At 48.3% G+C, this 26,236-nt stretch overlaps 2 protein-coding genes and 1 pseudogene across 6 annotated transcripts in view; 2 read left to right on the top strand and 1 right to left on the bottom strand.

Moving 5' to 3' along the window:
- LOC118632305 (minichromosome maintenance complex binding protein) overlaps positions 1 to 3,257 on the bottom strand; it is a 34,919-nt gene extending 31,662 nt beyond the window's left edge. For 2 of the 3 annotated variants that reach the window (XM_036265304.1, XM_036265305.1), the window contains exon 1: positions 3,154 to 3,257. In XM_036265304.1, coding sequence (XP_036121197.1) covers positions 3,154 to 3,211 — 58 coding nt within the window. In that variant the 5' untranslated portion in view covers positions 3,212 to 3,257. Of the gene's footprint in view, positions 1 to 2,244; positions 2,555 to 3,153 lie in introns of those variants that run through there. The other variant, XM_036265306.1, reaches the window with a different exon arrangement.
- A 9,678-nt stretch (positions 3,258 to 12,935) lies between these two features.
- Positions 12,936 to 13,251, top strand: LOC118632621 (annotated as a pseudogene).
- Positions 13,252 to 15,263: 2,012 nt separating this feature from the next.
- On the top strand, positions 15,264 to 25,724 carry SYCE1 (synaptonemal complex central element protein 1). Of its 3 annotated transcripts, none has more exons than XM_036265774.1 (13): positions 15,264 to 15,333; positions 20,521 to 20,583; positions 21,454 to 21,513; positions 21,877 to 21,951; positions 22,605 to 22,652; positions 22,881 to 22,935; positions 23,624 to 23,713; positions 23,974 to 24,037; positions 24,744 to 24,810; positions 24,885 to 25,008; positions 25,080 to 25,190; positions 25,314 to 25,401; positions 25,647 to 25,724. In XM_036265774.1, the coding sequence occupies exons 1-13, from the start codon at positions 15,264 to 15,266 to the stop codon at positions 25,722 to 25,724; spliced, it is 993 nt and encodes a 330-aa protein (XP_036121667.1). The 3 variants fall into 3 exon arrangements, with proteins under 3 accessions (XP_036121667.1, XP_036121669.1, XP_036121668.1); XM_036265776.1 differs by having other exon boundaries at positions 25,314 to 25,418; positions 25,669 to 25,675; XM_036265775.1 differs by lacking the exon at positions 15,264 to 15,333 and having other exon boundaries at positions 20,541 to 20,583; positions 25,314 to 25,418; positions 25,647 to 25,713.
- Positions 25,725 to 26,236: the final 512 nt, after the last annotated feature.

Genomic DNA, 26,236 nt, shown 5'->3' with positions numbered 1-26,236 from the left:
AACGAAAGCATTAAATCTTAATTTAAGCCTTGGACCTCAATGTCCTGTATATAAAATCTATTAGAAACTAGAACTGAAACATTAAGGACATTTTATGAAGGCTTTCAGAAAAACTTTTCATATGAATAATTGTAATATGGCAGACAGATTCAAAATACAGATTGGTTCACAAAGATGAATTATATAGTTATGAGTGTCCACTCACAGAATTTCAAAGTTTCTTATCTGAGCCAAGAAGAAAGAATTAGGATTTGTATGTGAAAGTAATTCACATGGAGCATGCTCACAAATTCTCTGAATCAATATAAGGTCTGCCAGGACTGTCCTAAGTTTGAGATTTGTGGTCCAGAAACCATCCCAGTTTATACCATTTGATTGGTTACCCAGTCTTTTCCCACTGCCTCTGGTTCAACAAATGTTACCAAGCATGCTTGATGCACAAAGGCAGTGTATTCTAGGCAATGAAGATTAACCAGTGAATACAGGCCAAGACTTCTTAGAGTCAAAATCCAGCAACAAGAACCCAAGAAACAAGTAATTTTAACAGTGTACTTTACATGCTAATTTCCAGGACACATAGGATCCTGAGGTAACATGGAACAGGGTTACTTAACTCAAGTTCCCAAAAGAAGAGTAAGATTTAGCCAGGCAAGTGGAAGTGGGATGGGAAGGAGGAACCAGGCAAAGGAAACAGCTGATGCAGAAGGCAAGGTTCAAAGTCAGAGAACTGAAAGAGGATTCAATAGCAGGGGTAATGTAGTGACAGGTCTGACAGCTAGGCAGAGGTGCAACTAAGAAAGGCCTCATAAGTGCACGACTTTTCTATCTGGGGGTGGGGGTTGGAGGTACGATTTAAAACAATTTCCTACTAAACCAAAAGAGTCTAGAAGTTTAACACCTGACATACTTCTCACACAAACATACCTTTAGTGATGTTAGTATAAAGGTATTCAATATATTCAGTGACAGGAAAACACAACAAAAAATATATATACTATATTTCAGAACAGCTTCTACAAAAAAATCATGACTACAAGACAATATTAGTTTCTTCTCTGTAAGACACAACCTATATCGGAACTAGACATTTGGGGAGGGACTCATCAAGGTCCAGGTCCCTACAACTCACAACATTTTCAAACTATTGTAAAGCTAGTATTTTGTATCCAAATTATACCCTTTCTGGATGAGATATGCCCCTTAGGATCATACACTTAAGAGACAAACTCTAACGCAAATACATTCAAATATCTATCAAATATAAAATCACTTAATTTGCCCTGGCCAGTTTGGCTCAGCAGTTAGAGCGTCAGCCCGCAGACCAAAAAGAGTCGAGGGTTCGATTCTGGTTAAGGGCATGTGCCTCAGTTGTATTTTGGCCCCTGGCCCTGGTTGGGGTCATTTGGGAGGCAACCAATCAATGTGTCTCTCTCATGTCAATGTTTCTCTCTTTCTCCCTCCCACTCTATCTTAAGATTAAAAAATAAACCATCTCATTTAGCCCTGGCTGGTTTGGCTCAGCGGTTAGAGCATCAGCCTGCGGTCCAGAGAGACCCGGGTTCGGTTCCCGCTAGGGCACGTACCTCAGTTGCAGTTTGTCCCTGGCCCGGGTTGGCCGTGCGGGTGGCAGCCATTCGATGTGTCCCTTGCACATTGATGTTTCTCTCTCTCTCCTTTCCACTCTACCTGAACAAAAAATGGAAAAATATCCTCAGGTGAGGATTAAAAAAAAACAAAAAACAAAAAACCCATCTCATTTATCCAGCACCACTGGGGTATGGGGTATTTCTCATAAATTAATTTCCTAAAGATCAGTAACTGGAACTTCACCCATTAAGCACCAAAAGTTCATACTTCTGAAGGATTTTTCCTGCAATCTATGAATCTGCACCCTAGTAAACCAATTGTGCAATCTTCTCTCCACATTTTGGAGCTATTCTGGACATCAGTGAGTTCCAGTATTCATTATGAACATCAATTACTAGGATTTAGTGGAGGGATATTTGCCCCTTGCTCAAAGCACCCTTGATGGATCTGAAACGATCTGGGGGGGGGGGGGGGCGGTTTAAAAATATATATATACTTTATCAGATCCTCAGTGTTCTGTACCATGGCGATGCCTACCCAAGATTTCCTCTAATTTGCTGCCTTTAGTTTCAGCCTGAAAAACCAACTAACTAAACTACTTTAAATTATAGGGGAAATGATCGACTTTCTGAATCCCTCCCCAGAAGAAATACATACAGTTTACACCATCAGTTTTGGCTCCTGGGGACTATTTAGCTTCTTATTGGACGTTCTCACCAATATCCCACGATGTGTTCAATGAGTTAAGGCCCCTCTACAGTTCTAAGTTACTTTCCGACAAGTCAGGTGCCACGGATCCAACACAGCAATTTCTGGTTGAGTCTGCCTCCACTCCTAACTGTAGAGGGGGGGGTCAAGCTGCCCAGTTAACTGCAAACAAACCTAAATGTGCTTCCTCTACGCTAAGCAGAAAAGCAGCATTAACAGTAACAGCAGCAACTAAAATGTACTGAGCTTGTCTGCAGCAAATCTAAGCTCTTTCAAGGCAGGAATTCATTTGAGTAGTTCAACATTTCCGGCTCGGTCTGGCACAGAGGAGGTCCATGAGGGAGGTTTCTAAGTCGCCCTACCAGAAAAATTAATCTGTTACATTAAACCTTATCTCGGAAAGGGAGGATGTGTGCAGTAGTAGTTAGAGCCAACTTCTGCTGCGAGCGAGCCGGCACTCCGACACACCGGAAGTTTTGAAATATCCTGCAGGCTCCCCAAGGCAAAGTGCTCTCCCCTCGCCCCATCCCGGCCGGCCCTCGCGACGGTTCAAGGACCTCTCCGAGTTCCGCCGCCCGCGGGGCCGGCCCGGCGCAGCCCGGCGGGGGAGCGCCGCCGTCAATCACGGCGGGCCGCCCGCTCCTCGCGGCGTCACCTTGGCCGCGGGGGGACCGCGAATCCGGCAGGTGGGAGGCACCTGCGGCCCGGCTTGGGAAGGGGGGTGTCTCAGCGCCGGCGGCGCAGGCCCGGCGGTCCGTCTGGGCCGCGCGAGCCCCCGAGGTAGCCCCGCGTGGGGCCCGGCCCACAGCTCGGCAAACTCGGCCGCCCGCCCGACCCGCCCCCGGCGCCGCCACTCACCGAAGAAGCCCTGCACGATTCCGAGCGGGTGGCTGAGCCAATCCTCCCCGCACGGCATCTCGCCGACCGGCGTCCCGCGCCGCGGCTCCTCCTCGGGGCTCGGCCGCTCCTCGTCCGCGCCCTCCCACACAGGGCGACACTCGTGGCGCGGGCCGCCCGGCCTCCGGGAACCGCAGCAGTGGCGGCGGCAGCCCGGGAGCTGCAGGGGACCGGAAGGCTACACGAACGGGCCCCCAACCTCCACTTCGCACAATGGCGGGAAATAGGCGCCGCCGACCGCGCTGCTTGCGACCTGGGTGGAGCTCGCGCGGGAGGGGCGACGGGAGCGCGCTGCGCAGCCCCGCGGCGCGAGGAGAAGGGGCGGGCCGGTTAGCCTGGGGGCGGGGCGGGTCGCGGCGTTAACGCGCCGCCATCTTGGAAACGGGCAAAGGGGCGGGCACGCTGGCCTCGAGGAGGCTGTAGCGCGGGGAACCGGGCGTCTCAGGCCAGGTTGGCGTGTTGCTCTTCGACACCCTGTGCTAAAGTGAGGAGGGGAACACCCAAATCCGATTTATGAATTCCTGGTGCGAGGCCAGGTCAGGTCGGAGGCCACAACAGCCCAAAAGCACAACCCCAAGGAGACCCTAGTGTCGTCTCTGGGCAAAATTGATGGGTGCAGCGACCTTTGGTGTCCGCCTACGTCCTCCTTTTTTTTTCTTTCTTCCTAATGGCAACTTTTTCCCCTCTGGCATCGTGCCCAAAACCCTATGTCGTAATTTTCCTTCAGCCTGATGAAGTCTTACCCCACTGAGGGAGGTTACATTTATCAGGGAGACTTCGAAAGACACCCGGCTCCTTTGCAGCCATCGCAGGCATTGTGGTGGCGGCACTAGTTCATAATTGAGAGGCTGCCTCCCGACTGCGAAAACACCCTGCTCTGCATCTGCCTGGAAGCTGGAAACAGGAGCTTTGGCGAGGTCGCTACAGAATGTATCAGGACCCTCAGAATGAAGATCGTGGCATCAGCACACACAAAGGATCAAATCGGTGGGAACCTTTTCATGAGGAAATTGGGAAAATATCCAAGTTCAGTATGTTTTCCCTGGGTCTGGAATGTGCCTGACAAAACTGTCTCATCAGCTGAAAATAGGGCATGTGAACAGGAGGACTATGATCTAAATGGGGAGCTGAAAAAGAAGAATTGCACTCAGATCTCAAGCCCTCCCTAGGGCAAAGGGGTCATTTGTATTTCTCATTGTACACCAGTTAACCGGCATACTGGGTTATACACCTGGTTCTTGTGAGTTTGAGTGAATTGAGAAAACTGAGTTGCAGATCCAGGGCATTACCACCACTTTTCTCACTGATCCATTTGTTTGGCAGAGAGGATTGTCAAGTCCCTGGTTTTAAATGGAGAAATCTCATAGTTTAGCTTCATGGCCAGCAATATGCAAATTACAGTCCACCTTTGAACAATATGGGTTTGAACTGCTTGGGTCTACTTATACTTAGATTTTTTTTTTTTTTTCAATAAATGTGCAGTCAGCCCTCCAGATCCCCAGGTTTTGCATCCTCAAGTTCATCTAACTGTGGATCGAACTGATATAGTAGGCAGTTAGATAGACAAGAGAAAAGTAGGAATGCCCTGGCCGATTTGGCTCAGTGGTTGGAGCGTCGACCTGCGAACCAGAGAGTCCCGGGTTCAGTTCCCATTAAGGGCACGTACCAAAAAAAAAAGAAGAAAAGTAGGAAGGATAGGCCAGGTACAGAATGTCACCTGGGCAGCTGGGACCTCAACCCCAGGGTGACCTTTCCTCTCCTAGCACATCACTGGTCATGTAGTTTAGACCCCCCTGACATTTCATATCGTTGGTCACGTGGTTCAGACCCGCCCCTGACCTTTCTTCCCCTGGCATGTTGCTAATCAGTGTGGTAGAAACTCTTACAGGAGGAATAGGGGATGGGAGAATAGCCTCATTAGACTCCCATACAAGCCCTTGCACAAGCACTCCCTTAAGCATTAAGTCCTTAGGACAATGGGTTCTGACCCAAATCAAATAATCTTAAGAACAAAGCCTTGGGTCTGCTGACCACAGAGTCAGAGTTTTGGTCAAACTGGAGATGACTAGGCCTCAGTTGTGTTTCAGCTCCAGGCCCAGAAAAGCAGCGAAACCAGATGGAGTGATACCATGGCTGACATCAGGACCAGATGTAATAACTTTTGATCCCCCTCCTTTAGTGCTGAATTCCTTCTTTGCTGAACTCAAGTACTGAGGTTGCTGAACCAAGGTCCAGTAACAATCTGGTGCCCTTTCACTGCTAACAGAACAGTATTTTCAATCTGGTTGGAAATCCGTGATGCAGAGGATCAACTGTATGCATTGTTCTACACCATTTTATTGTTCTGCACCATTTTATTTATTTATTTATTTATTTATTTATTTATTTATTTATTTATTTATTTATTTATTTATTTTATCCTCACCCAAGGACACTTTTTCATTCTTTGTTCAGATAGAGCAGGAGGGAGAGAGAGAGAGAGAGAGAAACATCGACGTGAAAGGGACACATCGAGTGGCTGCCACCCGCACGACCAACCAGGGCCGGGGACAAACTGCAACCGAAGTACGTGCCCTTAGCGGGAACCGAACCCGGGTCTCTCCGGACCGCAGGCCGACGCTCTAACCACTGAGCCAAACCGGCCAGGGCTCTGCACCGTTTTATATAAGGGACTTGAGCATCTGTGGATTTTAGTATGGAGTGGGCAGGGTCCTGAAACCAATTCCCAGATATGCTGGGATGGCTAAAGTTTTAAGGGAATCAAAAGTTATACACTGCCGTGGCTGATGTGGCTCGGTTGGAGTGCCATCCTGTATACTGAAAGGTTGCGTATTGGATTCCTGGTCAGGGCATATACCTAGGTTGTGGGTTGGATCCCCAGTTGGGGCACATACAGAGGCAACCAATCAATGTTCTCTCTCACATCAATGTTTCTCTCTCTCTCTCTCTCCCTTCCCCTCTTTCTGAAATCAGTAAGCATATTCTCAGGTGAGAATTAAAAAAAAATTATGCACAGATTTTCAACTGTGTGGCGGTTGGCACCCTGTTCCCCTTGATGTTCAAGGGTCAGCTGTAATATATGGCATGAAAATGTCTGCTTTTGAATCAATCATAATTTCAGATTTACTTTATATGAAATTGCAGTTAGATGCCAACTCAGCGGTGGCTAGGAACACTTCATATTTGGGTTTCTCCTTCTGTAGAATATTTAGTGACTAATAAATAATTGCTTATAGAGTTGTACACTTGAAATCTGTATGGTTTTATTAACCAATATCACCCCAATTCAATTAAAAATAAATAAATGCACCCTGGCCGGTTTGGCTCAGCGGTTAGAGCATCGGCCTGCGGTCCAGAGAGACCCGGGTTCGGTTCCCGCTAAGGGCATGTTCCTCGGTTGCAGTTTGTCCCCAGCCCTGGTTGGTCGTGCAGGAGGCGGCCACTGATGTGTCCCTTTCACATAGATGTTTCTTTTTCTCTCTCTTCCTCTCTCTCCCTCCCACTCTATCTGAACAAAAAATGGAAAAATGTCCTCAGGTGAGGATAAAAAATAATAAATAAATAAATAAATAAATGCTCAGATTTTACTTAAAGAGACACAGTGATCCTTATAAATTAAAATCATTTTATTTTATTATTTTATTTTTTGGTACGTGCCCCTAGCGGAAACCGAACCCGGGACTCTCTGGTCCACAGGCCGACCCTCCAACTTCTGAGCCAAACCAGCCAGGGAAAGATGTTTTGATATTACCAACAAGTAGTTATGAAAAATTTAAAGGCCAGGGGAAGGTCCATTGGGGTACATCTCAATGGCAAGATTTTTTTTCTCATCATTAGTAATCATACTTCTGCCTCCAACCCAAATCTGCATTTTTTTTTTTTATCCTCATCCAAGGACATTTTTGCATTTATCTTCAGATAGAGCAGGAGGGAGAGAGGGAGGAAGAGGGGGAGAGAAACATCAATGTGAGAGAAACACCCCAACAGGCCCGGGGACAAACTGCAACTGAAGTACGCACCCCTGGCAGAACCAAACCCGGGACTCTCGTCTGTGGGCCGACGCGCCACCGGCTGAGCCAAACTGGCCAGGGCCAAATCTGCATTTTTTTTTTAATTTCTTTTTTTTATCCTCACCTGAGGACATTTTTGCATTTATCTTCAAATAGAGCAGGAGGTAGAGGGAGGAAGAGAAAGAGAAACATCGATGGGAGAGAGACAACATTGAGTGGTTGCCACTCACATGACCCCAACCGGGGCCAGGGATAAACTGCAACCAAGGTACATGCCCTTAGTGGGAACTGAACCCGGGACACCCTGGTCCACTGGCTGACACTCTAACCACTGAGCCAAACTGGCCAGGGCCTCATTATGACCACTTTTTTAAGTTCATTTTCTTTGCACCTAAATATCTCTCTTTAAAAAAAAAAAAAAAAAAAAGTCTTCAGATAGAGTGGGAAAGGGAAAGGGACAGAGAGAGAAACATCAGTGTGAGACATATCAACTGGTTGCCTCCCACACGACCCAACCAGGGCTGGGGACAAATTGCAACCCAAGTCCAAATCTGCATTTTTTAAGGAGGGCATTAAGTAACCCTGTCTACAAGTAGTTGCTGAGGGCATTGTAAATACTGGGGTGGAAAAAGAAGAGACCTTCTTGCCCTTGTGGAATGTACAGTCCAGTGTGAGACTTATTACTAAATAATTATTAATTTACAACTATAATAAATAGGTGCCAGGCAAGAAAAAGTGAAGTTCTGTCAGAGGGATGAACAGCTTCATCTACTCTCATGAAGTAGGGTTGTGGGGGAAGGGGAAGGATGTGTTAGGGTTTTCCTGAAAATATGACATTTACACTAGGACTTAAAAGATAAATGAGAGTTAGCTAGGTGAAAAGTGATGGGAAAGTGTTCCAGCCTTAAGACTAGAAAAACAAAATACTTGTAAGATTGTGGACTGGAACTGAGGAAACTGATTCCAAACAACTGGAGAATTGCCAGCTGAACCCAAGACTAGGGAGGGGCTTGTGTTCTGGATGGAACTGTCTGCCAGCTCGAGGTGATCTGATAAGCCCTGGACAGAAAAGCCAGTTAAACTGGGATCTCGACACTAAGAGAGCGAAGCTCAGAACTTTGAGGACCTTATCCATGGCCATTCAAGATGGCAAGAAAGACATTAAACTCACAGGGTTTATGGGGTCCCATGTCTGTGTTTCTTGTCCCCGAATGCCTTTGGAAGTTAACTTTAAATCCCACTGCTGCCACCAGATCTGTTAAAGAACAAAAATTTGACTGAATAAATTTGAAGATCTAATTGGCTTTATTGAATAATTTGGAATTGGGCAGTATCCTAGTTAGTAAATAGTGAGGTGCTCCGAGGAGTTGTACAAAATGGAAAGCTTTTATAGGCAGGAAGATGGGACGAGGAAGTTATTAGCAAAAGAAAAAGGACTATTTCAGGCAAGGTCATCTATCTTTTGTGAAAGGGCTGCAGGATTTTATTAAGCAGATTACCTCACTAGTGTTGATCAGGAAATTCCAGACTGATTGGTTTAAGGTCACATTCCTGGAAGAAGCTGAAACTGCAACTAAGTCTTGGTTTGCTGTTCCGGGGGCAAGTGACTCCATCTTGGGCCTGTTTCTTTTTCTCTAACAATATCATGTTTTCTATATCCTACATAGGAAGATTCTCTTAGCTTATTCTTTTATTTAGGTGAACCGTCTGCTCCATATACTTCTTAGAAAGTATGCTTGGGAGGTAAATAGTTTGGGAGCTGAATTCCTTTCCATTTGACCTATTTTGATCCTCTTAGAACCTTTAGGGATCTTGTCTCCATGCTCTGGCATGTGTCTGTTTTCACCTACTGTGCTGGGTACTCAATCCTTTTTTTTTTTTAATCCTCACCCAAGGACACTTTTGCATGTATCTTCAGATAGAGTGGGAGGGAGAGGGGGGAGAGGAGAGAGAGAGAAACATCAATGTGAGAGAGACACATCGAGTGGCCAACACCCACACGACCCCAACCAGGGCCAGGGACAAACCGTGACTGAGGCACGTGCCCTTAGTGGGAACCAAACCCAGAACACTCTGGTCCACGGGCTGACGCTCTAACTGCCGAGCCAAACTGGCCAGGGCTTACTCAACCCTTTTAATCTGAAAACTTGTACCCTTCATTTCTGGGAATAATTTTTTTTTTCTTTTGATGATTCCCTCCCCTGTATTTTCTCTCGTCTCTGTTCTTACCAGAACTCTTAATACTCAGATATGGGATTTCCTTGCCTAGCACTCTAATTTTCTTTTTTTGGTATGTGCCCCTAGCGGGAACCGAACCTGGGACTCTGGTCTGCAGGCCAATGCTCCAACTGCTGAGCCAAACCAGTCAGGGCTAATTTTCTTAGATTTGTCTCCTAGCTTCCATGTTTGTCTTTTTGTTTTACTTTTTGGGAATTTTCTTATATTTATTTCTCTCCTATTGATTTTCTTTAAAAAAAATTTTTTTTTATTCCCTTTATTCTTTTCAACTAATCAACATGACCACCAGTGACACAACACTGTTATTGACATACAGCACTCAAACATGGGGCCTCTCTTCACTCCAGAGGTTATTGACTTTCTTTTTTGCTTCCTGAATTTCTTTTCTTTTTCCATTTTTGTTCAGGTAGAGTGGGAGGGAGGGAGGGAGAGAGATAAATCAATGTGAGAGACACATGGACTGGTTGCCTCCCGCATGACCCTGACCAATGCCAGAGACAAACCGCAACCAAGGCACATATGTGCTGTTGACCAGAATTGAACCCGCGACTCTTTGGTCCACTGGCTGATGCTCCAACCGCTGAGCCAAACCAACCAGGGCTGAATTTGTTTTCTTTTAAAATGCACCCTATGCTATTCTTGGTTGCTGATCCTCTTATTCTTCTGAAGACATTATTCATAGATATTTTAATTTTTTGCCTTCCTGAGTGGGCTGTTTCTTCTAAATTGCCATTTCCTGTTCCTTTGTGTGTGTCTCATTTTGCTCTCTTTCATGTTAAAGGATCTTTTAAACTATGTGGTGATCATATTTAAAGTATGAGGACTAAAAAGGTGATTGGGCCTGGCCAGTTTGGCTCAGCGGTCACAGGTCAGCCCGTGGATCAAAGAGTCAAGGGTTTGATTCTGGTCAAGGGCCAGTGCCTTGGCTGCAGTTCGATCACTGGCCTTGGTCGGGGTCTGGTGGGAGGGTGACCTATGTGTCTCTCACATAGATGTTTCGCTCTCTCTCTCTCTCTTACTCTCTCCCTCCCACTCTGTCTTAAGATAAATGGAAAAAAATATTCCCCGGTTGAGGATTAAAAAAAAAAGTGATTGGGAGCTCAGAGCATATAAATATACCTTGATGAGATTTTGTTGTGTTTTTTTATCCTCACCCGAGGACATTTTCCAATTTTTTTGTTCAGGTAGAGTGGGAGGGAGAGAGAGGAACAGAGAGAGAGAGAGAAACATCAATGTGAAAGGAACACATCGAGTGGCTGCCACCCACACGACCGACCAGGGCCGGGGACAAACTGCAACCGAGGTACGTGCCCTTAGCGGGAACCGAACCCGGGCCTCTCTGGACCACAGGTTGACGCTCTAACCGCTGAGCCAAACCGGCCAGGGCGATTTTGTTGATTTTTTGTTTAGTCTATATGAGTTTATTGTCATAGAAATATTTCATACAAACAGAAATGTATCAACCGAGGTCAGGGTGCTAAGAAACAATTTTTTAAAATATTTCATTTTTAATTGATTTTTAGAGAGAGAAAGGGAAAGGGAGAGTGAGAGAGAAACAAAGATTAGTGCCTCTTGCAGGCACTCTGACCAGGGATCAAACCTGCAACCTGGGCATGTGCCCTGACCGGGAATTAAACTGACGACCATTTGGTGCACAGGATGACGCTCAACCAACTGAGCCTCACTAGCCAGGGCAACAGGAAACAATTTTAAAGTAAACGTTTTTACATGTGGAAACTGGCTTTTCCAACATCAGGTTCAGTGGCTGCACCTGTCTGATGCTCTTTTGCAGACACAGCCCCGGGCACACTTGGTACAACACATGGAGCAGCAGGAGCAGCGGCTCTTCTTGCAGGAGGTACATCTGTGCTCATATCTCTAGTTCTTTTGTTCCCATGACCCAAAGAAGATTCTTCTCATATCCTCCTGCCTAGAATCTGAAGACTTGGTAGCTAGCGTTCTTGGAGCTGAGTAGAGAAATTGGACTGGGGTTGTGGGAGAAATTGTTTTATTATTTAATATGTATGATTTTTGCGTGATCTTCTTTTTGTTTTACCCTCTCCAGAGAGGAAAATTTAGTCTTTTTTTTTTTTTTTTTATCTTTTCCAGATAGAGCGGGAAGGAGAAAGGGAGGAAGAGAGAGAGAGAAACATCAACGTGAGAGAGACACATCGAATGGTTGCCACTCACACAACCCCAACCAGGGCCGGGGACAAACTGCAACCGAGGTACATGTCCTTAGCGGGAACCGAACCCAGGACTCTCTGGTCCGCAGGCTGACGCTCTAACCGCTGAGCCAAACTGGCCAGAGCAAAAAATTTAGTCTTTTTCCAAGAAGGGGGATGGTTAGTATTCTACTTACTTAAGGGAGGGGACCGAACTGCCTCTTAAACAGTTTTAACTAATCCCAATTCTAGGGCCTCTCTTCCCCTTCACTGCCACTTCCAGAGGTGCCTGAGATAATCAGGTCTTAAGCCTTTTGGTGATTCTGTGGTGCCAATAAAATAGACTTTGAGCTTTCATGATTACTGGTTTTCTAAATAATCTAGTGTTTGTCCTTTTTTTTTTTTTTTTTGGTGCCTTCCAAAATGTTGTTGCTGTAGCATTTTCTCCCACTCTCCTCATCCTTATGGATTTATGCTTAAACAAACAAACAAACAAACAAACAAACAAACCCATTTGTGTTTTTAACAGTTTCAGGAGGAAGGAAATGACATGTCTGTTCAACCTAACATCTTGCCTGGGAATCACTCCTATTTCTGCTCATTCCTACTGCAGTCATTCTAATTTGAGCCACCACCATTGTTCAGCTGGTCCACTGCAGCAGCCTGCCAGCTGCTCATCCTACTCCCAGGCCTGTTCTTTCCTTATCTGTTTTATTACACTGAAGTCAGATTGGACTTTCTACAAAGCAAATATTGTTCCTCCACCCTCCTTTCACCCTTCTTTGATTCTGTTTTCCTCTTAGCCTTGATCTATTAGTGGTGAAATGGCACCAGAATGTTACCAGCAATTGGACCTTGGTTCAGCAATCTTGCTACTTGAGTTCTGGCTAAGAAAGAATTCAGAGTCAAGACTCAAATACACCCTGGCCTGTTTGGCTCAGAGGTTAGTGCGTTGGCCTGTGGTCCAGAGAGACCTGGGTTTGGTTCCCACTAAGGGCATGTACCTCGGTTGCAGTTTGTCCTGGTCCCTGGTTGGGTTGTGCAGGTGGCAACCACTTGATGTGTCCCTTTCACGTCGATGTTTCTCTCTCTCTCTCTTCCTCTCTCTCCCTTCCATGCTATCTGAACAAAAAGTGAAAAAAATGTCCTCGGGTGAGGATAAAAAAATAAAAGAGAGAGAGAAACTCAAATACAAGCAAAAGTTTATTTAGAAGGTCACAGAGGTAGAAATAAATGAGCCATCGGGCTGTGTCAGCTCAGGAAATAAGTTACCGAGGCAAAAGAAGGGCCCTTGAGCTTCTGCAGCCGCAGCCATTGAGGAACAGCAGCCATGGCTCTGTGCTACCCAATGGCCATGGGCCTCAACAAGGGCCACAAGGTGACGAAGAACGTAAGCAAGCCAAGGCACAGCCATCCCCACGGACTTCTCACCAAGCACACCAAGTTCCTGCGGGACATGATCCAAGAGGTGTGGCTTTGCCCTCTATGAGCGGTGTGCCATGGAGCTGCTCAAGGTCTCTAAGGACAAGAGGGCCCTGAAATTCATCAAGAAAAGGGTGGGGACACACATCCGTGCCAAGAGGAAGAGAGAGGAGCTGAGCAATGTCCTTGTAGCCATGAGGAAGGCAGCAACCAAGAAGGACTGAGCCCCATCCCCTGTGTAATAAAATCTGTTCAGGAAAAAAAAATAGAAAAGAAAAGAAGGGCCTTTGGAATTTAGGATAAATAAAGCTAGGATATAGGTGCCTGGGGGAAGAAGAGGAGGAAAGGCTCAGGAGAGGGAGAGAGGGAGAGGGGAGAGGGGAGAGGGGAGAGGGGAGAGGGGAGAGGGGAGAGGGGAGAGGGGAGAGGGTACAGGGAGGGCTGAGTCCTCTATCCTGAGGGTTTTTATCCTATGTCTAAAGGCAGGGATATTAGGGGAGGTCCCAGGGGAGGATCTGAATGGAATATTCATTAGCTTTTCAGGTATGTCCTTTCAGGGTCATTGTCTCCACTGATTGGCCAGAGCCAGGACGGGGGGGGGGGGGGGGGGGTGTGTATTTATCTTGTAGCTGGTCCTGATGTCAGCCATGGTGTTGCTTGCCTGGCCTTGTTGCTTTTCTGAGCCCCATTTTCTGAACATGCAGTGTAGGATGGCAAACTTCAGAGGAGCAGCCTCAACTACATAGAGCCCTCTGTCATCCCTTTCCTTGTGGCCATTAGGTGATGTCAACCTGCCATCCTGGTTACCAGACCTTCCCTGTATGTTCTTCAGTCTCTGTTATGTGGCCAGTTTGTGTTTTATTCTGTACTTGTCCTCCATGTCTTGTTTTTCTTCTGAAGAATCCCAACTTTTGCTATCTCAAATTGAGAACATAGACTATTTTTGCAGCATTGCCTGGCCAGCGCCCAGAAGTAGTACCTCTCTTTCCAGCATGACCAAGGGAGCCATCTTCAGTGAGTGAGAGTGACTTGGACAACCACCTCTCCCTTGAGAGTCAGGAACCATTCAACCTCTGGCTCTTGAGGCCAAACGTGCTCACTTAAGGATCCTTTCCTGTAAAGCAATCTTTGGCACACTGGGGCTTCCCAGTGACCGGGGTCAGTTTTTTATCTAACGGACTCTGATATACACCGAAATGAAACCAGTCCATGGCAGCTGCTTCTCTCTATACAGGCCCATAATAGAATTCAGAAGGAATGGTGGGGCATTGGAATGAGTGTTTGTTCCCTGCAGGCCATTTTGGTGCTCAGACCTTTAGACTCAAATTACAATGAGTCTCACTGTAATTTGAGTCTAAACGTCTGTCTGACACAAGACCAAAGCGTGTGACTTATCATGTGCAGGGTGACATCATTAAAGACTGATGCTAGCCTCGGAGCCTAGCTTTTCCTGGTAACCTCCTCTAAGGTGTTGTTTGCAAGATACACAGGAGATGGCAGCAGAGAATAGCATTTCCTGGTTACCTTAACTCAGCTGTTATTTTCAAGGTGTACGATAGATGGCAGCACAGAAAAACTTTTCCTGTTGACCTTCACTCATGTGTTATTATCAGGATTCCCACCAAATGATAGCAGAAAATAGGTGTTTATTGGTTTTTTTTTTGCTTTATTTTGGTTAATCCTCACCCCAGGATATTTTTTTCCATTGATTTTTAGAGCGTAAAGGGGGGGGGGTGGAGAAAGAGAAATATTGGTATGAGAGACACACGGATTGGTTGCCTCCTACCCTCGCCTGTGTCGAGGCTAGTGGCTAGGACACGGTCAGCACTCCAGAGCGCTTGCGTGGAGTTGTCGGTGACCCGGTAAAGCTATGGGACGTGCAGCGAGAAGAATCACAGAGATGGGACCAGAGCTCTGATGCACGGGAGACCACACAGGAGCACGTGCTGCAATGCCAGCGACGTCCGGAGGCGTCATCCCCTCGGGAGGCCTCCACACATGCGCAGATCATAGATTCCTCATACTGGCCAATTGGCAGCCCTCCCCTCTTGTACCCTGAAGTACGGCCGCCGGCGCCTTAAGCACGCTCACTAGTGTTCGCCCAGAGCCGTTACCCTGCTGTCCGCTCTCGCGGGAAGGCGGTGCGGAGCGCAGTGCGCAGGCGTGCTACAGACGTCACGGGTTTTTGTCCAATCCCAGCGGAGGCGCCAACCGGACGCCCGCGAGCCGAGAGGAAATGGCGGGGCGGCCGGGGCCTTCGAGGGTTGAGCCCACGGGGACGACGGGCCAGGCGGGGAAGGCCGGAGGTAGGGCTGGGGGCGCGGGCCTGCGTCGGAAACGGGCGGGAGCGCGGGCGGCCTCGCCCCGATCGCGGGTCGGGCGGCCGTGGCCGAGCGTCCACGTGAAAAGCTGTCGTCAGCGCGGGGCAGGCTGCACAGAGGGACGTCGGACTGGTGACTGCGAACAAGGGGTTTGGATTCTGAGGGGAAGGCAGAAGTGAGGGAACATTTTTAATCTTTTTGTCTGATTTTCCGCGGGGACTATGGAGTTACTACTTGGGGACATTTATTAACCGTCGTTTGAGGGTCAGGTGTTAATATCCGTCCCCAGGGGGTCAGGGTCACTGCAGGGAGTGCCCTTGACCTCGGCCGCCCCGCAGGGTGTGCCGGGTAACGCCGCGGGCGATGACGTGGTGTCTGCGGCTCAGCTCCACGGACGGGGCAGCTGGAAAGGGCAGGCAGCAGCTGTGGGCTTTTTTTTTTTTTTTTTTGCCACTTTTAAGCAAATTGGGGATTATTTTAAAAAGCCAAAAGTAGGGGACTCACACAGGCTGTTTCGCGAGGTATCGGTCGGCTCATTCCACGCATATTTGCTGCGTTCCCCTTCCGCCCAGCCCATGGCAAGCCCGGAGCATGCGAGCAGACGAAGGAGACCGGAAAAATGGTTGACACAGTGTGAAGGTCATTTTGGGGTCACGGAGAAATTTATTAACTTTAAAAAATATAACCATATGCAGAGGCGCACGCGCTGAACAGTAAACACGCATCCCTGTCCTTACAGCCCCAGCTGACTCTGGTCTGCGGCCCCGCTCCGACCGCGGAGCACCCCGCCGGGCCTGTCATCGATACTTAGGAAGTGCATTTGTTTAGCCGGCCGCGTGGCTCAGTGGTTGAGTGTGGACACGTGCGCCAAGAGGTCACGGGCTGGACTGCCGGTCAGGCACCTGCCCCGGGTGGTGGGCCCGTCCCCAGAGCGGGGCGTGCAGGGCCGCCAGTCCATGTTCTCTCTCCTCAGTGTTTCTCTCTCTCTCTTTTCCTGTCTCTAAAATCAATAAAGAAAGAAAAACGTGCATTTGTTTGAATCAAGATCCAAATATGGTCCGTTTACTGGGGTTGGTTAACATGTCTCTGTAATCCCTTTTTGTCTGTAATGATCTTCCTTTCTCCCCTTTCCCCCAAAATTTATTTGTTAAAGAAACTGGGTTGCTTTTCCTGGGGAGTTTCCCAATCGGAATGTTGCTCATTTCATACCCATGAGCCATTTATATATTTATTTATTTATTTTTTAAAGCAGTTCCATTTTTACTTTTTTTTTTAATCCTCACTCGAGGACATTTTTCCTTTTTTTTTTTTTTTTTTTATCCTCACCCGAGGACATTTTCCCATTTTTTTGTTCCGGTAGAGTGGGAGGAAGAGAGAGGAACAGAGAGAGAGAGAGAAACATCGATGTGAAAGGAACACATCGAGTGGCTGCCACCCACACGACCGACCAGGGCCGGAGACAAACTGCAACCGAGGTACATGCCCTTAGCAGGAACCGAACCCGGGTGTCTCTGCACCGCAGGCCGACGCTCTAACCGCTGAGCCAAACCGGCCAGGGCTATTTTTCCATTTTTTATTCAGACAGAGCAGGAGGGAAAGAGAGAGAAACATCGACGTGAAAGGGACACATCGAGTGGCTGCCACCTGCACGACCCAACCAGGGCTGGGGACAAACTGCAACCAAAGTACATGCCCTTAGCGGGAACCGAACCCCGGTCTCTCGGGGCCGCAGGCCAAAGCTCTAACCGCTGAGCAAAATCAGCCAGGCCCCATGAGCCATTTAAGTTCCTCTGTCCTTGTATTTCCTCTGAGTTGGTATTTAAATTGAGAGGCTTAATAAGTATGTGACATTTTAAAAATATATTTTTATAGTTGAAAGTATTACAGATGTCTCTTCTTTTTTTTTTTTAATCCTCACCTGAGGATATTTTTCCATTGATTTTTTTTTAGATAGAGTAGAAGGGAGAGAGAGAGAAACATTGATGAGAGAGAGACACATCGATTGGCTGCCTTCCACATGACCTTGACCGGGGCTGGGGATCAAACCTGCAACTCTGGTCCCTGGCCGACCTTCTAACCGCTGAGCCACACACCAGCTAGGGCGATATCCCTCCTTTTTCACCCCCCAATGACATCCCCCTCCCCGCTCATGCCCCTGCTTCACTACGTTGTTGACTGTGTCTATTAGTTATGTGTATATGCATTAAAGTTTTTGGTTTTTCTCTTCCTACCCCTCCCACCCCTCTTCCCTCTGAAGTTAGGCAGTCTGTTCCCTACTTCCATGGTTCTGGATCTATTTTGTTCAACAGCTTATTGTGTTCATTATAGTCCACAAATAAGTGAGATCATGTGATATTTGTTTTTCTCCAATCGGCTAATTTTGCTTAGCATAAAACTGTCCAGGTCCCTCCATGTCGTCTCAAAGGGTAAGAGATCTCTCTTCCTTATAGCTGCATAGTGTGAATGTACCACAGCTTTTTTGTCCACTCATTTACTGATGTGCACTTGGGCTGTTTCCAGATCTTAGCTATTGTAAATAGCACTGCTGCTATGAACATAGGGGTGTATATATTCTTTCTGATAGGTGATTCAGGCTTCTTAGGATATAGTCCTAGTAGTGGGATCACTGGGTCAAATGGCAGTTCCATTTTAATTTTTAAATTTAATTTAATTTTGTTAATTTTCAACAAGGACATTTTTCCATTGATTTTTAGATAGAGTGGAAAGCGGGGGGGGGGGGGGGGAGAGAAACATCAATGTGTGTGGGAGAGAGAGAGAAAGAGAAACAGCAATGTGAGAGAGCGACGTTGATTGGTTGCCTCCCGCATGATCCTGACCAGGGCCGGGGATAGAACTTGCAACCTAGGTACATGGCCTTGACTGGAATTGAACCTGTGACCCTTTGGTCCATGGGCTGGTGCTCTAACCGCATAGCCATATCGGGCAGGGCCCATTTTTAATTTTTTTTTTTTTAATCCTCACCTGAGGACATTTTCCATCTCTTGTTCAGATAGAGTGGGAGGGAGAGAGAGAGAGGAAGAGAAACATCGATGTGAAAGGGACACATCGAGTGGCCGCCACCCACACAACCAACCAGGGCCAGGGACAAACTGCAACCAAGGCACATGCCCTTTAGCGGAAACGGAACCCGGGTCTCTCTGGACCACAGGCTGATGCTCTAATTGCTGAGCCAAACTGGCCAGGGCCCATTTTTAATTTTTTGAAGAAACACCATATTTTCCATAGAGTGTGTATCATTTTGGTTAAGAATCCTAGGTTGTGCCCTGGCCGGTTTGGCTCAGCGGTTAGAGCGTCCGCCTGCGGTCTGGAGAGGCCCGGGTTCGGTTCCGGCTAAGGGCATGTACCTCGGTTGCAGTTTGTCCCCGTCCCTGGTTGGTCGTGCGGATGGCAGCCACTCGATGTGTCCCTTTCACATCGATGTTTTCCTCTCTCTCTCTCCCTCCCACAGTGTCTGTACAAAAATGGAAAAATGTCCTCGGATGAGGATTAAAAAAAAAAAGAATCCTAGGTTGTATTTTAACTCAAGTGTCTTATAATGTCTGGTTATCGATATTGTGATGTTAATGCCTTTAATAGTAATTGCCTAGATCTCCTACTTCATTAGGGGATTAAAAAAAAAGTGCCGCCCTGGCCGGTTTGGCTCAGCGGTTAGAGCGTCAGCTTGCGGTCCACAGAGACCTGGGTTCGGTTCCTGCTAAGGGCATGTACCTTGGCTGCAGTTTGTCCCCGGCCCTGGTTGGGTCTTGTGGGTAGCGGCCACTCGATGTGTCCCTTTCACATCGATGTTTCTCTTTCTTCCTCTCTCTCCTTCTCGCTCTATCTGAGTAAAAAATGGAAAAATGTCCTTGGGTGAGGATGAAAAATAAATAAATAAAAAAAAAAAAAAAAAAGTGCCTATATTGATTATAAACAAGTCAGTATGAAATATTTTTTGGTGGGCTTTCTTTCTTTCTTTTCTTTCTTTTCTTTCTTTCTTTCTTTCTTTCTTTCTTTTCTTTCTTTCTTTCTTTCTTTCTTTCTTTCTTTCTTTCTTTCTTTCTTTCTTTCTTTCTTTCTTTCTTTCTTTCTTTCTTTCTTTCTTTCCGTGCCCCTAGCGGAAACCAAACCCAGGACTCTGTGGTCTGCAGGCCGACGCTCCAACTGCTGAGCCAAACCGGCCAGGGCTACTGGTAGGCTTTAGAATAATGATTGTGTATAGGGAAGCTATTTGTGTTTATATATTCTTAAATGAGACATCTTATTAAATTTTCTTACTATTTTTTGTGGGTTTTTAAAAATAAGATTCTCTTAGCCCAGCCAGTGTGGCTCAGTGATTGAGCGTTGACCCATGCACCAAGAGGTCGCTAGTTCGATTCCTGGTCAGGGCACATGCCCAGGTTGTGGGCCCTGTCCCCACTGGGAGGCATGCAGGTGGCAGTCAGTCGATATTCTCTCTCATTGATGTTTTATCTCTCTCTCCTTCCCCCTTTCTCTCTCTCTAAAAAAAATTCAATAAAGAAAAAAAAAGATTCTTACATGTTCTAGTTGATTATGCTGTCTGCCAGTTACAGTGATTTCTGACTCCTTGTTTCCAGTTTTTTATATCCCTCCTTTCTTTTTATCCCCACCCCAGGACATTTTTCCATTTTTTGTTTAGATAGAGAGGGGGAGAGAGAGAGAGAGAAACATCAACGTGAAAGGGACACATCGAGTGGCTGCCACCCACACAACCCAACCAGGGCCGGGGGACAAACTGCAACCAAGGCACATACCCTTAGCGGGAACTTAACCGGGGTCTCTCTGGACCGCAGGCCGACGCTCTAACTGCTGAGCCAAACTGGCCAGGGCTCCCTCCTTTCTTTTCTTTCGTTATAACATCACAAGCTTTGACCCAACCATGAACAGTGTCAGCAGTGACAGTGCATTCCTTCCTGCTCCCTGAGTTTTATGAAGGGGAGGTCTGTGGTGTCTTTTTATCCTTTAGTACAAGCTGAACATGAAGGGGTTCAGTTTATCTCTCATGCAGTTTCCACCTCAAGACAAGGAGCAGGGGCACCACTCTGGCTGGAGGCCTGCCATCAGCCCACCTCAGTCCAAGCCCAAGGTTGTCAGATCCTTCCTCAAGCCTCTCACTCCTGCAGGATTCTGAAATGTTCCATTTTGTCTCCACAGGTCAGGCCAAGTCTTCACAGAAAATTGAAAACTTGATGGAAATGGTGAAGAAGTTGCAGAAAGGTCATATGTCTCCTTTTTAACTGAGGCTCAGAAAGTAGTGGATTCAATTCCAGGCCCCACAGTTCACAACCTTGGGAAATTAACTCATTCACTCTTATTTTTTTTATCCTCACCCGAGGACATTTTTCCATTTTTTGTTCAGTTAGAGTGGGAGGGAGAGAGAGGAACAGAGAGAGAGAGAGACACACATCGAGTGGCTGCCACCCGCACAACCGACCAGGGCCAGGGACAAACTGCAACCGAGGTACGCGCATTTAGCAGGAACTGAACCCGGGTCTCTCAGGGCCGCAGACCGACGCTCTAACCGCTGAGCCAAACCGGCCAGGGCCACTCTTATTTTTAAAACCTAGTTCTTTGAAATAAAATTATAGATCCATGATCCAAAATTAAAGCATAAGGGGATAGCAGGCAAAACATTTCCCCAAAACTCAGTTGCAGTCCCCTCGCTGACCATCCACTTGACTCTCACTGCATGAAAGGGAATAAAGTTAAGCCCAGCTTTTTACCTTTCCCTCCACCTCACCTCTGATGCTCTCTACTTGCTCACCAGGCTCCTCCAAGCCACGTTGCCATCTCAGGGCAGACTTCTGTACTGACTACCTCCCAATCCCACCCAAGAAGTGCCGGACTGCCCCCTCACTTGATTTGGGGCCCTTAAAAGGCCTTCTCATATCTGAAGAAACTTGTCCCAGTCCTTCAATCTTTAATCCCTTGCCCTTCTGTTTCTCTTTACTGCAGTTACCACACCCGAGTCAGTATCTCGGTTTATCTCTTCCTTGTCTCCCCTATCTGGAATGTGAGCCCCTGGAAGGCCCCTACCTGCCTCTGCCAGCCCTGTTATCTTCATTCAAACTCCTTTCCTCTCTGCAGCGGGAAGCCTAGAGCCCAGGGTTGAAGTCCTGATTAACCGGATTAATGAGGTTCAGCAAGGTGAGTTCAGAAACCTTAGCTTGTCAGCCAGGAGCAGCTGGATGACTTGCAGGGCCCAGTGTAAAATGAAAATGCAAGACTTCGTGTTCAGAAATTACCACGTATTTCAAAACAGCAACTGCAGAACGTAAAACCAAGCATGGGTCCATCCAAATGCAACTGTTACAGTCCTGGGTCCCTCATCCTGGTCCTGCTGCCAACAGCCCAACAAGAAGGCCTCTGGAAGCCTCATTTTCCTGTTCTGTGAAATCTGAGCCCCTCTAGGTTTACTTGAAGACAAATGCGAAATATCACTGTTTGCAAGGAGTGGTGCAGCTGGAGGTTGCACTTCCACAGGGTCTGTCCTTCTGCTCTTTGGCACAGCAAAAAAGAAAGCCAGTGAGGAGCTGGGAGAAGCCCGGACTGTCTGGGAGACCCTGCAGAAGGAACTGGACTCACGTAAGGGTCCCAGGGTTCACGCAGAGGTCCCCAGTGTCATGCTTCCCTGAACCCAATGTTCCAGACACTCAGCATCCTTGCTGTGGCCAAGGGCCCCTGCCCCCTCTCCAGCCTCAGGTCCTACCAAACACCCCCTCGCCCACTGTGAGTAGGAGTGTTCCTGAGACACCCTCCAAGCATACTTCCACATCAGGGCCTTTGCTAGGCCGTTCCCCCCAGATAACATAGGTTCCTATTGCGTTACATCATCATTTCAACTCTTAGCTCAAATGTTCCATTCTCAGAGAGATCCCCCCAATCATCCCATCTAAAGACAGCACCCTGCCCCACCTGGTTACATGCCCCTTACAACTTGATGTGTTTCCTCACAGTATTTACCCACTTCATATGATGTGTTTATTTTTTTCCCTCTGCTCCGTGTAAAAACACCTGCATTCCACAGGGTCCTCACAGCCACCCTTTATCAATATCAGGGCTCTTTGGTGCTCACAGGGAATGCGGACACAAGAGGGGAGGGGACTTGCCTTGAGGGGTCCACATTTGGTTTTTGGAGTAGGGCTGTACCAAACTGCCCATGTGACCCTGGGCAAGCCCAGTTCCTGAGAGTACAGTGGGTGGGCCTGGATACCTGAACGTGTTACTGTGTTTTTCAGTGAATGGAGAGAAAATGCGCCTGAAGGAGCTCTTGAGCAAGAAGCAAGGTAATTGCAGCTACCCTGTCCCCAGGCTTCTGCCTTTGCCGCCCTGTGGAAGTTCACTCTGCAGAGCAGCTGAAGCCTTTTGAAACCTCAGTCAGCTTGCATCCCTCCTGTGGCTTCCACCAAACTTGCAGTAAATGACAAAGTCCCATGACATGTCCACAAGATCCCACATGATGTGACCCTGTTCCCTCTCCAAACCTGATGCCTTGACGGTTCCTCTCCCTGCAGAGACCCTGAGGATCCTCCGGCTCCACTGCCAGGAAAAGGACAGTGAGGCACAGAGGTAAGTGCCCCACCTGGGCCTCTGTGCCCTGCCCTTCATTCTGGTAAAGAACGTGAGGGAAGTGTCTTAGACTGCAGCTCTCTCTCCCTCTGTCAAATGGGAAGGCCAGAGAAGAGTCTTCTCATCTCAGCTCTCTTGGTAGGCAGTCATGTTACAGATGCTCTCACTACTGGGATAATCTTTTTTTTTTTTTTCCCTAGAATACCAATTAAATTCCTTTAGTTGGTTTTTGTTCTAAGCCTTTTATTCTATCCACAGGCTCCATGGCTGTCTATTTAACCACCTGCTCATCTGTCCCTTCAACCATCTGTCCACTCAACCTTTTACAAATCATCCATTATCCTTCCATCCACCCAACTATTAGTGCACCCATCTCTCCACCTCCTGAGCACTTATTGAGCTGATTTTGTAACCAGAGGCACCAAACCCTGGCATCCTGAGATTGGAACTGTTGGGGAAATTCAGATGAGATTAATATGTGTGTGTGCTTCTGTCTTGACCATGTACATGTTGATCTCTTTAATCCTCACAAAGGTATTTCCAGGGGGCATGTGTTCATGTACCCCCACAGTTGTAGAGAAGGATTTCCATCTAGAGGGCTAGAACAGGCCTCAGGAGAAGCCCCACCTCAGTCCCTTCCCGGGGAGACATCGGAGAACATGACTGAGGCTGCCTTGCCTCTTTTCAGGAAGCAGTCCCTGCTGCAGGAGTGTAAGGAGCGGATTTCTGCCCTCAGCTCCCAGATCGAGGAAGAGAAGTGCAAACAGAGGCAGCTGAGGTGAAGCCCAGTGCCTGAGGCCTAGGGGTGCGGGCTGGATTGGGTGGTAGGTGGGGTGATATCAGGGGTGGGGGTTAAAAGAGGAACTGGCTGAACTAAGGCTTGAACGGTCAAGGTAGTGAAGTTGTTCCCAGCAGAGCAAAGAGTATGGGCGAGAACCGCCCCCCCCCCCAAGGGCTATGCATGGAGACCCTTGGCCTGGGCCAAGTTGCGGGGGGCTCTCAACCCATGATCCCTCATTCAGTGTGGTCGGCCCCCAGGTTGGATTTCGAGGAACAGTTGGAGGATCTGATGGGCCAGCACAAGGACCTCTGGGAATTCCACGTGAGTCACTCACAGACTCTTCACCCCCTTCCCCGTCTTTCTCGGCATAACCAGGCCCAAAAGTCAGAGTCATCCTCTAGGCTTCCTTCCCCTCACCTGCCACACCCAGTGCCTGAGCAAGCCCTGATGGCCATGTGTCAGAATCACCTTCAGTCGGACCCTGCTCACCACTCTTACTGCACCCGGTTTCATCCTCTTTGCCGGTCCTGCCCACCCATCCCTGCTGCTTTCTCAGGGCTCTCCAGTAGTCAGGAGGAATTCTGATGAACCAAGGAGGGGTCATCCATCAAGGAGATCCATGGATATGTTTGGGGACATCACAGGCACAGGGGTGGTGGTCAGTATTTGTCACCAAAGGATCCCAGCCAAAAAATAGACAGAATGAATGTCAGGACAGAAGGGCTTAGTGAAGGGGCCACATATAGGGAAAAGGAGGAGCCACAGTGTTGGGCTGGTAACTGATTCAACAGAGGACAACCTCATGAGCCTCTCCAGCACAGCACCATAGGTATCTGGGGAGAAACAGTTCCATGCGGAAACAGTGTCTAGTGCAAAGGCCCTGAGGCTGGACCATGCCTGGCATGATTGGAGGGCCAGAGTAGTAGGAAATGAGACATTCTGAGTAAAGACTAGATGCAAGTAGGTTTCTCTGAGGTGACCGTGGGGAAGCAGAACATGTGCATGGGCCTCCTTTCTACCCCCTCAGAGGCCAGAGCAACTGGCTCAGGAGATTGACACCCTGGACAGCAGCAAGGAGCAATTGCTCAAAGAAGGTGAGAATGGGGAGGCCCTGCCCTGCCCTGCCCTGCCCTGCCCTGCCCTGCCCATCTGTCCCTTCCTGCTGCAGAGAAGCTGGTGGAGGCAAAGCTGGAGGATGTGAAGCATCGTCTGTGCTCCCAGTTTGGGGTCAAAGGCTGCTATGACATCACTGAGGGGCTCTTCCTCCGCAGCAAGGAGGCAGCAGCTGCAGTGTAAGACAAGGACAAAGTGGGGGAACGGGGCAGAGGGAGGAAGCTACCAGCACTGATGGCCCCACTCTCAGGCATCTGTTTGAGGAGGAGACCAGAAGGGCCCAGGAGCTCCTGGAGAACACTGCCCAGCGCCATGAGCAACTGCAGGAGAAGTGCCAGCAGCTGCAGCAGAAGAGACAGAGGTGGGCATGGAGCCCCGCCCCAGTCCCTAAGGGGAGGGTAGCTGAGGGAGTCTGTCTCCTGGTCTTTTCATGCTCTCTTGTCCCTTTTCCTCCTCCAACCCCCATTCATCCCTTTCTGTCCAGGCTGAAGGAGGAACTGGAAAAGCTTGGAGTGCAGGTCACTGCTCAAGCCCAGAGCAAACAGGAGGATGGGGCCAGCCCAGGAGAAGCTGTGAGCCCTGGAATCAAGTGGCAGGGAGCAGAGACAGCTTGTGAAAGGAACTGGGGGGCGGGAAGGCAAGGAGGGGGCCCGGGGAGTCCTCAGAGGATGATCTTCAGGGAAGGGCATTCCTGCCAGGGCACAACCAAGGCAAAGGTATAGAGGCTGGCAGTCACTGGGTGGGAAGGGCAGGCCTCAAGGAGGGTGTGGGTACAGGGGATGAGGACACTTCCATCTCAGACCCTGACCTCCCACAGGCCAACCCAAAGCCTTTTGGAGTCAGTGAGGAGAAAGACCCCGAGCTGCCCACCGAGCAGGGCCTGATACCCTCCTAGGCGAGGAGGGCCTACCCTGCCCTGGCTTAAGCTATGGGCTTCAGGAATAAAGGCACAGTTTCTGTACAACTGCCTCACTGAGTCTATGGTAGGGATCGGGGTTGTTAGTCCGAGAGCCCTTGCCCCTGAGACTGAGTAAAGCCTTGGCCACGCTCTGCCTCTTGGCCTCAGTGGACACTCAATCAGTGCTTCCCTCACGTCACAGTCTCTGGTCTGCTCATCTCCAGGACCCACTGCTCTGGGTCCCTAGGCAGAGGGATGTAGGCCTGAGGCCTCTCACAATAGGTCAGGGGTTCTGAGAACCCACCTGTGATTGTTTCTCCCATATTTCTCATTCAGATCTGGACTGCACAGAATCCCAGAAATCCCAACAATGAGGACCAGGGTTCTGGGGACCTCAGCTGGTCAGTGACATGCCCATAGTCACCACTTACTGGCTGGGAAAAAGATATACTTGGAGGCTAAGTGTAGTTTGTGCTCTGATGGGCACAAAATGTATAACAGACCCTTGT

This window comes from Molossus molossus, unplaced genomic scaffold (assembly GCF_014108415.1).
Source record: "Molossus molossus isolate mMolMol1 unplaced genomic scaffold, mMolMol1.p scaffold_m16_p_17, whole genome shotgun sequence".
NCBI classification, from domain to species: Eukaryota; Metazoa; Chordata; class Mammalia; order Chiroptera; family Molossidae; genus Molossus; species Molossus molossus.
Note: the sequence above shows the minus strand (reverse complement) of the source record. Positions and strands in the feature narration are given on the sequence as shown.